Consider the following 11352-nt stretch of genomic DNA (forward strand, 5'->3'; position numbering starts at 1 on the left):
ATAAATAAAATCATGTTTCTCACCATGATCTGCAGTGAAGTCACTGAGCTTGAAATGCGGTGACCTCATCACTGACTTTTTCCCACGGTGCTGAGGTCACTGCAGTTCAGCCCGGCTGGGAACGCAGCCGCAGTGACCGGAGATAACCTCGATGACATCACCGCCGGTCACTGAGGCTGCGCCCGCTGCAGCTCATTCACCAGTGGTTCTCACTCAGTCTGGACGGTCGCATCTTGGCACCGTCCTGGTTGAAAACTGTTTATCCCTCAGACATGGATTACGACATGGGACAGAATGATGGACAGGTGTGGTATATTGCTCTTTTTTATTTTACTTTTATTACAGGAGACGAGGGCTTCGGTGGAATTAGGCGTTAGGTGAGTATAACTGTGTTTGTTATTTTTAAATAAAAAATTAAAAGTGTGTTTTGTTTTATCTACTATATAATGGTCTAAGGGTCACTTCCGGCTTTCTGTCTGTCCTTCTGTCTGTCACGGATATTCATTGGTCGCGGCCTCTGTCTGTCATGGAAATCCAAGTCGCTGATTGGTCGTGGCAAAACGCCCACGACCAATCAGCGACGGGCACAGTCCGGCGGCAAAATGGCCGCTCCTTCCTCCCCGCAGTCAGTGCCCGCTCCGTACTCCCCTCCAGTCAGCCCTCACACAGGGTTAATGGCAGCGCTAATGGACCGCGGTGTAACGCACTCCGGTAATGCAGCTATTAACCCCGTGTGACCAAGTTTTTACTATTGATGCTGCGTATGCAGCATCAATAGTAAAAAGATCTAATGTTACAAATAAAAATAATTAAAAAAAACGTTATTCTCACCCTCCGCCGTCGCGTCCTGTCCTCGGCAGTGCAGGCGGCAGGTTCCGGTGCCAAGGATGCTATGCGAGAAGGACCTGCCATGATATCACGGTCATGTGACCGCGACGTCATCACAGGTCCTGCGCTCATACCAACCCTGGGACCGGAAGCTGCCGTAAACTACAAGGGGCCCTCGGAAGGTGAGTATATGTTTATTTTTTATTTTAAGCCTTTTTTAACCACGCATATAGTGCCCACATTGCTATATACTATGTGGGCTGTTACATACTGTGTGGGCTCTGTTATATACTACATGGCTGCTATGTACTACGTGGCAGTGTTATATACTATGTGGGCAATGTTATATACTGCATGGGCTGCGTTATATACTACATGGCTGCTATATACTACGTGGGCAGTGTTATACATACAGTGGGGCAAAAAAGTATTTAGTCAGTCAGCAATAGTGCAAGTTCCACCACTTAAAAAGATGAGAGGCGTCTGTAATTTACATCATAGGTAGACCTCAACTATGGGAGACAAACTGAGAAAAAAAAATCCAGAAAATCACATTGTCTGTTTTTTTAACATTTTATTTGCATATTATGGTGGAAAATAAGTATTTGGTCAGAAACAAAATTTCATCTCAATACTTTGTAATATATCCTTTGTTGGCAATGACAGAGGTCAAACGTTTTCTGTAAGTCTTCACAAGGTTGCCACACACTGTTGTTGGTATGTTGGCCCATTCCTCCATGCAGATCTCCTCTAGAGCAGTGATGTTTTTGGCTTTTCGCTTGGCAACACGGACTTTCAACTCCCTCCAAAGGTTTTCTATAGGGTTGAGATCTGGAGACTGGCTAGGCCACTCCAGGACCTTGAAATGCTTCTTACGAAGCCACTCCTTCGTTGCCCTGGCGGTGTGCTTTGGATCATTGTCATGTTGAAAGACCCAGCCACGTTTCATCTTCAATGCCCTTGCTGATGGTAGGAGGTTTGCACTCAAAATCTCACGATACATGGCGCCATTCATTCTTTCATGTACCCGGATCAGTCGTCCTGGCCCCTTTGCAGAGAAACAGCCCCAAAGCATGATGTTTCCACCACCATGCTTTACAGTAGGTATGGTGTTTGATGGATGCAACTCAGTATTCTTTTTCCTCCAAACACGACAAGTTGTGTTTTTACCAAACAGTTCCAGTTTGGTTTCATCAGACCATAGGACATTCTCCCAAAACTCCTCTGGATCATCCAAATGCTCTCTAGCAAACTTCAGACGGGCCCGGACATGTACTGGCTTAAGCAGTGGGACACGTCTGGCACTGCAGGATCTGAGTCCATGGTGGCGTAGTGTGTTACTTATGGTAGGCCTTGTTACATTGGTCCCAGCTCTCTGCAGTTCATTCACTAGGTCCCCCCGCGTGGTTCTGGGATTTTTGCTCACCGTTCTTGTGATCATTCTGACCCCACGGGGTGGGATTTTGCGTGGAGCCCCAGATCGAGGGAGATTATCAGTGGTCTTGTATGTCTTCCATTTTCTAATTATTGCTCCCACTGTTGATTTCTTAACTCCAAGCTGGTTGGCTATTGCAGATTCAGTCTTCCCAGCCTGGTGCAGGGCTACAATTTTGTTTCTGGTGTCCTTTGACAGCTCTTTGGTCTTCACCATAGTGGAGTTTGAAGTCAGACTGTTTGAGGGTGTGCACAGGTGTCTTTTTATACTGATAACAAGTTTAAACAGGTGCCATTACTACAGGTAATGAGTGGAGGAAAGAGGAGACTCTTAAAGAAGAAGTTACAGGTCTGTGAGAGCCAGAAATCTTGATTGTTTGTTTCTGACCAAATACTTATTTTCCACCATAATAAGCAAATAAAATGTTAAAAAAACAGACAATGTGATTTTCTGGATTTTTTTTTCTCAGTTTGTCTCCCATAGTTGAGGTCTACCTATGATGTAAATTACAGACGCCTCTCATCTTTTTAAGTGGTGGAACTTGCACTATTGCTGACTGACTAAATACTTTTTTGCCCCACTGTACCTCCCAACTTTCGAGGAAGGGAAAGAGGGACAAAGTGGCGCGCAGCGCGCTGTGGCAAATTTTAGCCACACCTCTGACCACACCCATTTCACAACTAGTCACGCCCCAACCACACCCATTTAGCGCTTCTGATCACAATGTTTCGTAAGCAATAATAAACAAAAAAAAAATGGCCACACAATGCTCCATACTGTATAATGGCCCCAAATGATGCTGCGTACAGTGCACTGGCCCCACCTGATGCTCCATACAGTATAATGGGCCCACATGATGCTGTATACGGTATAATGGCCACACATGATGCTCCATACTGTATAATGGCCACACATGATGCTGCATACTGTATAATGGCCCCAAATGATGCTGCGTACAGTGTACTGGCCCCATGTGATGCTCCATACTGTATAATGGCCACACATGACGCTCCATACTGTATAATGGCCCCAAATGATGCTGCATACAGTGCACTGGCCCCACCTGATGCTCCATACAGTATAATGGGCCTACATGATGCTGCATACTGTATAATGGCCACAGATGATGCTCCATACTGTATAATGGCCCAAATGATGCTGCGTACAGTGTACTGGCCCCACTTGATGCTCCATACAGTATAATGGGCCCACATGATGCTGCATACTGTATAATGGCCACACATGATGCTCCATACTGTATAATGGCCACACAGTGCTCCATACTGTATAATGGCCACACATGATGCTCCATACTGTATAATGGCCACACAGTGCTCCATACTGTATAATGGCCGCACATGATGCTCCTTACTGTATAATAGCCACACATGATGCTCCTTACTGTATAATGGCTCCACATATTGCTCCATACTGTATAATGGCCACATTATGCTCCATACAGTATAATGGCCCCACACAATGCTCCATACAGTATAATGGCCCCACATTATGCTCCATACTGTATAATAGCCCCACATTATGCTCCATACTGTATAATAGCCCCACATGATGCTTCGTACTGTATAATGGCCACACATGTTGTGTACTGTATAATGGCCACACATGATGCTCCTTACTGTATAATGGCTCCACATATTGCTCCATACTGTATTAATGGCCACATTATGCTCCATATAGTATAATGATCCCACACAATGCTCCATACAGTATAATGGCCCCACACAATGCTGGGTACAGTATAATGGCCACACATGGTTACCGCACCCCCATCATTGCCTTCTCCATCACTACACACACACACGCCTTTCACCGCGCACCCTCGCAGCAGCCGGCAGCTTCCACTCCCACGGCGCTGAATGGTGTCATCCAGCTGCGCCACTGACTGCTCACGTTGCTGCAGCTGTGATATGCCACTGATAAAGACCTCTCCGTGTCTCCTGTGCCAGTCAGTGTCAGAGCAAGGAGCAATATCTGCTCCGATCCGACACAGCCAGCGTCCGCTCCGTACACCTCGTACACATGTGACTCCGCTCCATACACCTCGTACACACGACTCCGTTCCATACACCTTGCACATGGGGCTCCGTTCTGTACACCTTGTACACACGGCTCCTCTCCATACACCTCGTACACACACGGCTCCACTCCGCACACCTCGTACACACACAACTGTGCTCCATACACCTTGCACATGCGGCTCAGCTCCCTACACCTCGTACACACACGGCTCCGCTCCATATACATTGCACACGCTGCTCCGCTCCGTATACATTGTACACACATGGCTCTGCTCCGCACACCTCGTACACACGTGGCTCCGCTCCGTACACCTTGTACACACACGACTCTGCTCCAATCTGCACACCTCTTACACACATGGCTCCGCTCCATACACCTTTCACACGCTGCTCCGCTCTGTACACCTCGTACACACGTGGCTGTGCTCCGTACACCTTACACACACACGGCTCTGCTCAATACACCTTTCACACGCTGCTCCGATCCATACACACCGTACACACACGGCTCTGCTACATCCACACTGTAAACACCTCCTGACCTCACACATACGCTTACCCTCCTCCAGCGCCATTACAACCAGCAGAGTCCTGTACACGGATGTCCTCCCGATCATGTGACCCCGATTCCTCCCATCCTGTGACCTCATCACAGGTCCTGTGCGCACAGAGCAGCCAATATGTGGTGTGCTGCTCTGCGGGTGCAGGGACTCAGGGAGCTGACCGGGTGATATTACACACCTCCTAACCAGTGCGGGACAGTAATGTCCCGCCCGGGTTCACGGGGCTGACTGTCAAAATCGGGACAGTCCCGCTGGATCCGGGACGGTTGGGAGGTATGGTGTTATATACTATGTGGGCTGTGTTATATACTGCATGGCTGCTATATATTACGTGGCCAGTGTTACATACTATGTGGGCTGTGTTATATACTGTTTGGCCTGTGTTACGTCAGTTGACGTTTTTTGCACCAAAATATTCAAAAATGGAACAACGCATGAATTTGTGAAAAGTAAAAAAAAATGATCTAACTTTTTAGTGCAAAAAAGTCACAAACTGAAAGTTGCAAAATTTGCACAAAATCACTCAAGGAAACGGGAGAAGGTTTGCACAAAAATATTTGGCAACTTTTTACAAAGTCGCCAATTGATAAATCAGCCGAACACAGGAAAAACGAACAGCAATGTCCGAATGCAATAAATCGGGCAGAAAAGAGGTTTTTTTTTGGTTTTCTTTTTTTTTGATTTTGTACGAAATACATGACCAAGTCCGTTAATTTGAAAAATTTTGAGGAGAAAAAAAAATTAACAAAAAACCACAAGACTAAAGAAGAAAAAAAAGCAGCAACTATAGAATTGGGCACAATGAGTGACAGACGTACTTTATATGGTTCAGGGCAGTACTTTTTCCTCATGTCTACAGGTTGAGCAGAGCCAAGACTGCATCTTGTCAGCTGTAATGGAGAAAAAAAAAATAGACCATGAAAGAAAAATACAGTAAAACCCCCCGAACGGTCGGGACAAGTCCCCCGTTTATTGCCAGGTCCTGGGAATTAGGCAGATGTTCGGTTGTGGTGTCATTCCGATGCTCGTCCACTAGATGTCGCAATTGTTACACGAGTCTAGGCGCTGTCACCTATGAAGGCGAGACCCCCTAACACCTAGAGAAGCCGCTCTGCTCCTTGTAATGGGGGGGACAGTAATAATGGTGCTACGTAAGCAGGAAGCCATTGTGCTTTTATATCATAACTTTATTAAATAACACAACTCTGACAGCAGGAGATCGAGTCGATCGGCTATAGTTATCACTAAACGGAGAAAATGAGAATCTGTGTGGCTGCTGTAAAGTGAGAAGCTGCAAAACGGATGGAAGAAGAGAGATGGTCCCCGTCGCCACCCCCCCTCCCCCAGGTGTAAATGCTCCTGCAGATTCTAAACTAATGGAAAGTTATTAAAAAAAATTGATTTCTTCGCTATTGGTCCATCCTTAATTTATACTCTAGTCACACCCAAAGCTGCATCTACAATCCCACACTGCCAGTGAAGGGCAGAAGTGAAATGATCACTCCTGAAGCTTTGGATGTGACTGGAGAACCTGGCGCTGTTTTTATGGATTTTATAAACTATTCGGACTCCTACAGGGGATATTACTTGTGTGTATTTTTGTAATTGGGTTTCATTAAAACTTTGCCTCCTCCTTCTTCTATCTGTTGCTGAGAAAAGTGAGAATCCAGCAGCGAGCTCGTTCTTATCCTCCGTCTTGGATCAGGAGATTGGCAGCCTGCCCGAACATCGCGGTCCGTACTTGGATGGATAAAATCGGATGTGTGAACCCGGCCTTACTTGTTCTTCCTCACCCACGAGCTCACTGATGGATTCCCAGTTACACCGTTCTGCAGCCAGCTAGACAGGGCACTGCAACGAGGCTAGAAAACGCAATTCTTCATGAAAACCAATTGCAAAAATGATTTTTATCCAAAAATTCTTTCTTTTAAATATTAAAAAAAAAAACCCTTAAATATCTGTGTAACGCTCAGCTATTCTCTAATTTATCAGCCAGAGATAAACGATAACATTATGTAAAACACTATAGAAAATGTAAAAACTTTACCGACTTATTACGAACGGGACACTACTGCCCCCCATCATCTAAACGACCCTTAATCGATCTCTGACCCGAGACGAGGTACAAGCCCCGGCACGCCCCTCTCCGAATAGATATCAAAATTGGAAAAAAATAATAATTAGAAAAACATGGCTGCTCTCTCCTACAAACAGCGCCCCAACTGGTCGTGTTTGGTATTGCAACTCAGTCTCATTTACTTGTCAGGGCGGCTGAGCTGCGGTACCGGACACAACCTGGGAGCGGGGTGGTGCTGTTTTAGGAAGTAAGCACGTTTTTCCAATTTTTTTTTTTTACTGTCCCTTTAATAACTCAGGAATCGTGACTTTTTCTTGTTAAAGGGATATTGCGCTGCTAGGAAATGATCTATTTCCGTGCAGGAGACCTTGAAGAGTTAAATCTTGATCGAGCCGCAGACCACGTAAAACGCGGGGTGGAGCGGTTCGCTGAAGCTGGCGAAGAAGGTGTAGAGATGCACGACAGGGTTCTCGATCCGGTAGAAGGAGATCCGGCCGGCCTCGTAGTCCAGATACACGGCCACGGAGGACGGCTCGTCTCCTTCAGAGGCGACCTCCCTGCTCTGAGAGTCGTGGCACACCTCCATGTACCCGCGGCACCAGGTCAGACACCAGGACTTCTGGTTGTACCCTAGGTACGCGTCCAGACCTCTCTTCTCCATGGACGGGTACGCCACGCCGACGCTCTTCACGCCCGTCTTGCTCCCGCTCACTTCCCAGTAGTGTTTTCCGGACGAGAAGGCCTCCTTGCCGAAGACGTTGCAGGTCTTGAATCTCTTCGGACCGGGCTCTCCTTTACGCCCCACGTACAAGACGGCTCTGCCGGTGGCCGTCACCAGGAGGCTTCCGCCGGCCGTGGCCTCGTTCAGCAGAAAGCTGGCTTTAAGCCTCAGGTGGAGGCAATGGGAGCCCAACACTCTTTGGACCAACTCTGCAAAGTTTTCCAAATTTTTCTGAAATATCAGGGAGAAGAGCATGTGGTCGATGTCAGTGCATTGGGGCGATGGTCCGGCCTGGAATTCGGTCTTCTGCTCCTTGTAGATCTTTAGGTTCTGCATGAAGGCCACAGGATCGCGTTGGCTGCACAGATCCTTCAAGAGCTTGATCTCCTGGGATAAGAACATTTCCCTCTCCTTCACATTCAGTATTTTCATCATCATTTCCGTACACAGCTGAACCTTCTGCTGGACGATGTTCTGCTCCATGAAGATCATGGATTCCAGCTGGGAGTCGAGGAAGATGCGGCACAAGCCTTTGATGTTACCTTTCATTATTTCGCTCTTTTCTTCGAGGGTCTTCATCTCCTCCTTCAGAACGGTCACCGATCTCATAAGTCTGTGGATCGCAATGCTCCTGGCATCCTCAGCCCTCGGCAGCTCGTGACGGGGGGCGTCCGCCGCGTCACCCTGGTCATGTCCGCAGCCCGCCGCCTTGCACAGAGGGCAGACGATCGGCTTCTTCAGGATCGTGTCCGCCATGGTCCACGGCTTCAAGGAGAATATTGAGAGCGGTGGTAGCTGTCTGGAAAAGAGAAGGAAAAAAACCCAATTCACACAAAAAACTGGAGCTGATCATTATTTACACAAATATTTACATTCTACTGCTCCAAGGCCAAAAACGAGCTCTGGGGAGAGGCTCCTGATGCAGAAAGACCTGAGCTTGGGGAAAGGCAGGGAGAGATGACCAATCAGCCTGGTGTCTATAACTTATTCCCGCCATCAAATTATGGGGAGGATTAAAGGGATCTTATTTATCGTGTACCTATGTACCCCCGCCTGAGAGTGTCGCCCCCCAGCTGCAAGTGACAGCAAGTCCACAGGCGCAGGGACATCGCCCCCCACTGGCAGTTGGCTGCCATTATCCTCTTCACAGACGTCAAGACGGGTGCAGGGACCCCGATAGTGAAGTCGCAAAGCACCTTAAAGGGACGAAATGATGAATTTTATCATTAAAGGGGTTGAATGCTCATTGTTTTTATATCGCATGTGTCCCCACCAGAAAGGTACGAGGAACGGCGGACATCAGGGGCTTTCATCGTGTGTCAGGGCAGATGCGCACACAATGCGCTCTGATGGTGGCTCCTGCCCCCGAAAATGTAGAACGTGAGGGGCTTCAGTGAGGAGGACGGGGCGTCCTGACATGGGGCTGCTGAGTACTGCCGTCATCCATCATAGTGTGCACTGTGATCACACCGCTCCTGCAGTGTCAGTGCGCAGACACAGGGATCTGACAGCGGTCACAGACCCGCCAATCACTGTAAGGCTTTACTATGCAGGGAGCAGGGTGGACGGCCCCCTAGGGACATGCCAAGGGCCACCGGGGCCCCCTCATTTGCATATCACATAAATGTACATGTGTAATAATTGTTACCCAGGGCCGTGAGCTCAGTGTACGCGGTCACACACTGCCTGCTGCGCTAGGGCCCTGTGTGCACGGTGTCTGCGGGGCTTTGCTATACTGAAGCCTCTGGGTGAGGACCCCTCTATGGTATGTGGTAACCGCACTAGTGATGTGACGTTCATGAACGAGCCGACTCAAAGAGCCGGCTCTTCACTGTGAACGATATGAGCCGGCACCTATCAGTGAGCCGCTTGTTATCTAGTGGCTCTCTGCTCTCCTCCCTTCCCTCAGCCTGGTGGTGGAGGGGGAGGAGAGGAGCCAGGAGAGACTGTGTGCTGGAGGGGAGAGAGGAAAGCTGCTGCTGAAAGTGCTGTAGGAGAGGAGTCGGCAGCAGCGCACAGTGTTATCTCATTCACCCGGCCAATACAGAAGCAGGATGTAAATGAATGCAGAACATGTGACCACAGAGCAGCCAGTCTCAGCTCAAGTTTCACTTGTCCTCATGCACTGTCTTCTTACATCTTTGGCTACTTTCACACTAGCGTTAACTGCAATCCGTCACAATGCGTCATTTTGCAGAAAAAACGCATCCTGCAAAAGTGTTTGCAGGATGCGTTTTTTCTCCATTGACTAACATTACGCGACGGATTGCCACACGTCGCAACTGTCACGCAACGGTTGCGCCGTGTTGTGGCAGACCATCGGCCGCAAAAAACATTCCATGTAACGTTTTTTGCAGCCGACGGATCGTCTTTCCGACCGCGCATGCGCGGCCAGAACTCCGCCCCCACCTCCCCGCACCTCACAATGGGGCAGCGGATGCGCTGAAAAGCAGCATCCGCTGCACCCGTTGTGCGGCGGAGACAACGCTAGCGTCGGTAACCTCGGCCCGACGCACTGCGACGGGCCAAGCCCGACACTAGTGTGAAAGAAGCCTTTATTGGCATCCTGCCCTGTGTTCAGTAGCAACATCAGTCCCTTCAGAGAGAATTTTCTCCAAAACAGGGCAGATAATCACAGAGAGAAGAAACCGGATCAGCCCGTCCAAACTGAGGCACTTAGTGTTTCTTAATGCCAATTTGTCCTAATGACCTTCTAAAAATGTTTCACTGTTAAGTTATACTGCTGTTTTGCACATTTTTTGCATTTGTTTGATGTTCTTATAATGAAAAATAATATAAACAATGTTAATCTGTTAACTAGAAGGTTTTGTGTCATTATTTTGGTGAGATTACTGAAGAGCCGATTCAAGAGCCGAAAGAGCCGGCTCTTCTTGCTGAGCCGAGCCGAAAGAGCCGATTCCCAAAAAAAACCCCGAAGTCCCATCACTAAACCGCACACGGTGTGGACGGAGCCGGTGAGTAGTGTGACCGCGGAGGCCCCGGGCCTGACACACGGGACACAGCGCCCCGCCCGCGACTTACCGTCCCGACACCCAGGAGAAGACCGAGGAAGAGCCTCACACACTCCGGCAGCCAATCAGCTCTGGCGTTACACGGAACAACCAATCAGCTGCCTCTCTGCTTTGCCGCGCTGGGTTGCTCAGCAGCAGGTTAGGCTGCACTCTGGCCGTTAGGCGGCGGCGCAGTCACCTCATCCTTCCAGTCTCCTCACACGCGGGACGCAGGTAGGCGGCGGCTCGGGCCCGTGCGGTGTACGGTGTACCGGCCGGATATGGCGGTTATCTACCGCCGTCACTGACAGGCCCGAGGAAGGAGGAGGCCGGAGGCGCCGTGTGACAGACTGTGGACACCGGAGGATGCTCAGCGGTGTAATAACCGCTCCGGGGCCTGTCCCTGTACAAAGTGGTGACCATAGGACTCCATCCTGACAGCCTCCATCCTGACAGCGACCTCCATCCTGACAGCCTCCATCCTGACAGCGACCTCCATCCTGACAGCCTCCATCCTGCCAGCCTCCACCATCCTGACAGCCTCCATCCTGACAGCGACCTCCATCCTGACAGCCTCCATCCTGACAGCGACCTCCATCCTGACAGCCTCCTCCATCCTGACAGCCTCCATCCTGACAGCCTCCTCCATCCTGACAGCGACCTCCATCCTGACAGCCT

The 11352-nt window shown here is 49.2% G+C and overlaps 1 protein-coding gene across 1 annotated transcript; it reads right to left on the bottom strand.

Annotated features, from left to right (window-relative positions):
• Positions 1-6041: 6041 nt before the first annotated feature.
• Positions 6042-10922, bottom strand: LOC138645444 (tripartite motif-containing protein 14-like). Its single transcript, XM_069734779.1, has 2 exons — positions 10706-10922; positions 6042-8462 (listed from the first exon to the last, which is right to left on the bottom strand). The coding sequence occupies exon 2, from the start codon at positions 8417-8419 to the stop codon at positions 7319-7321; it is 1101 nt and encodes a 366-aa protein (XP_069590880.1). The 5' UTR covers positions 8420-8462; positions 10706-10922; the 3' UTR covers positions 6042-7318.
• Positions 10923-11352: the final 430 nt, after the last annotated feature.

This window comes from Ranitomeya imitator, chromosome 7 (genome assembly GCF_032444005.1).
Source record: "Ranitomeya imitator isolate aRanImi1 chromosome 7, aRanImi1.pri, whole genome shotgun sequence".
NCBI classification, from domain to species: Eukaryota; Metazoa; Chordata; class Amphibia; order Anura; family Dendrobatidae; genus Ranitomeya; species Ranitomeya imitator.

Bases quoted from the DNA above. Each gene is read 5' to 3' on its own strand.
- LOC138645444 (XM_069734779.1), bottom strand. From the start codon at position 8,419: ATGGCGGACACGATCCTGAAGAAGCCGATCGTCTGCCCTCTGTGCAAG.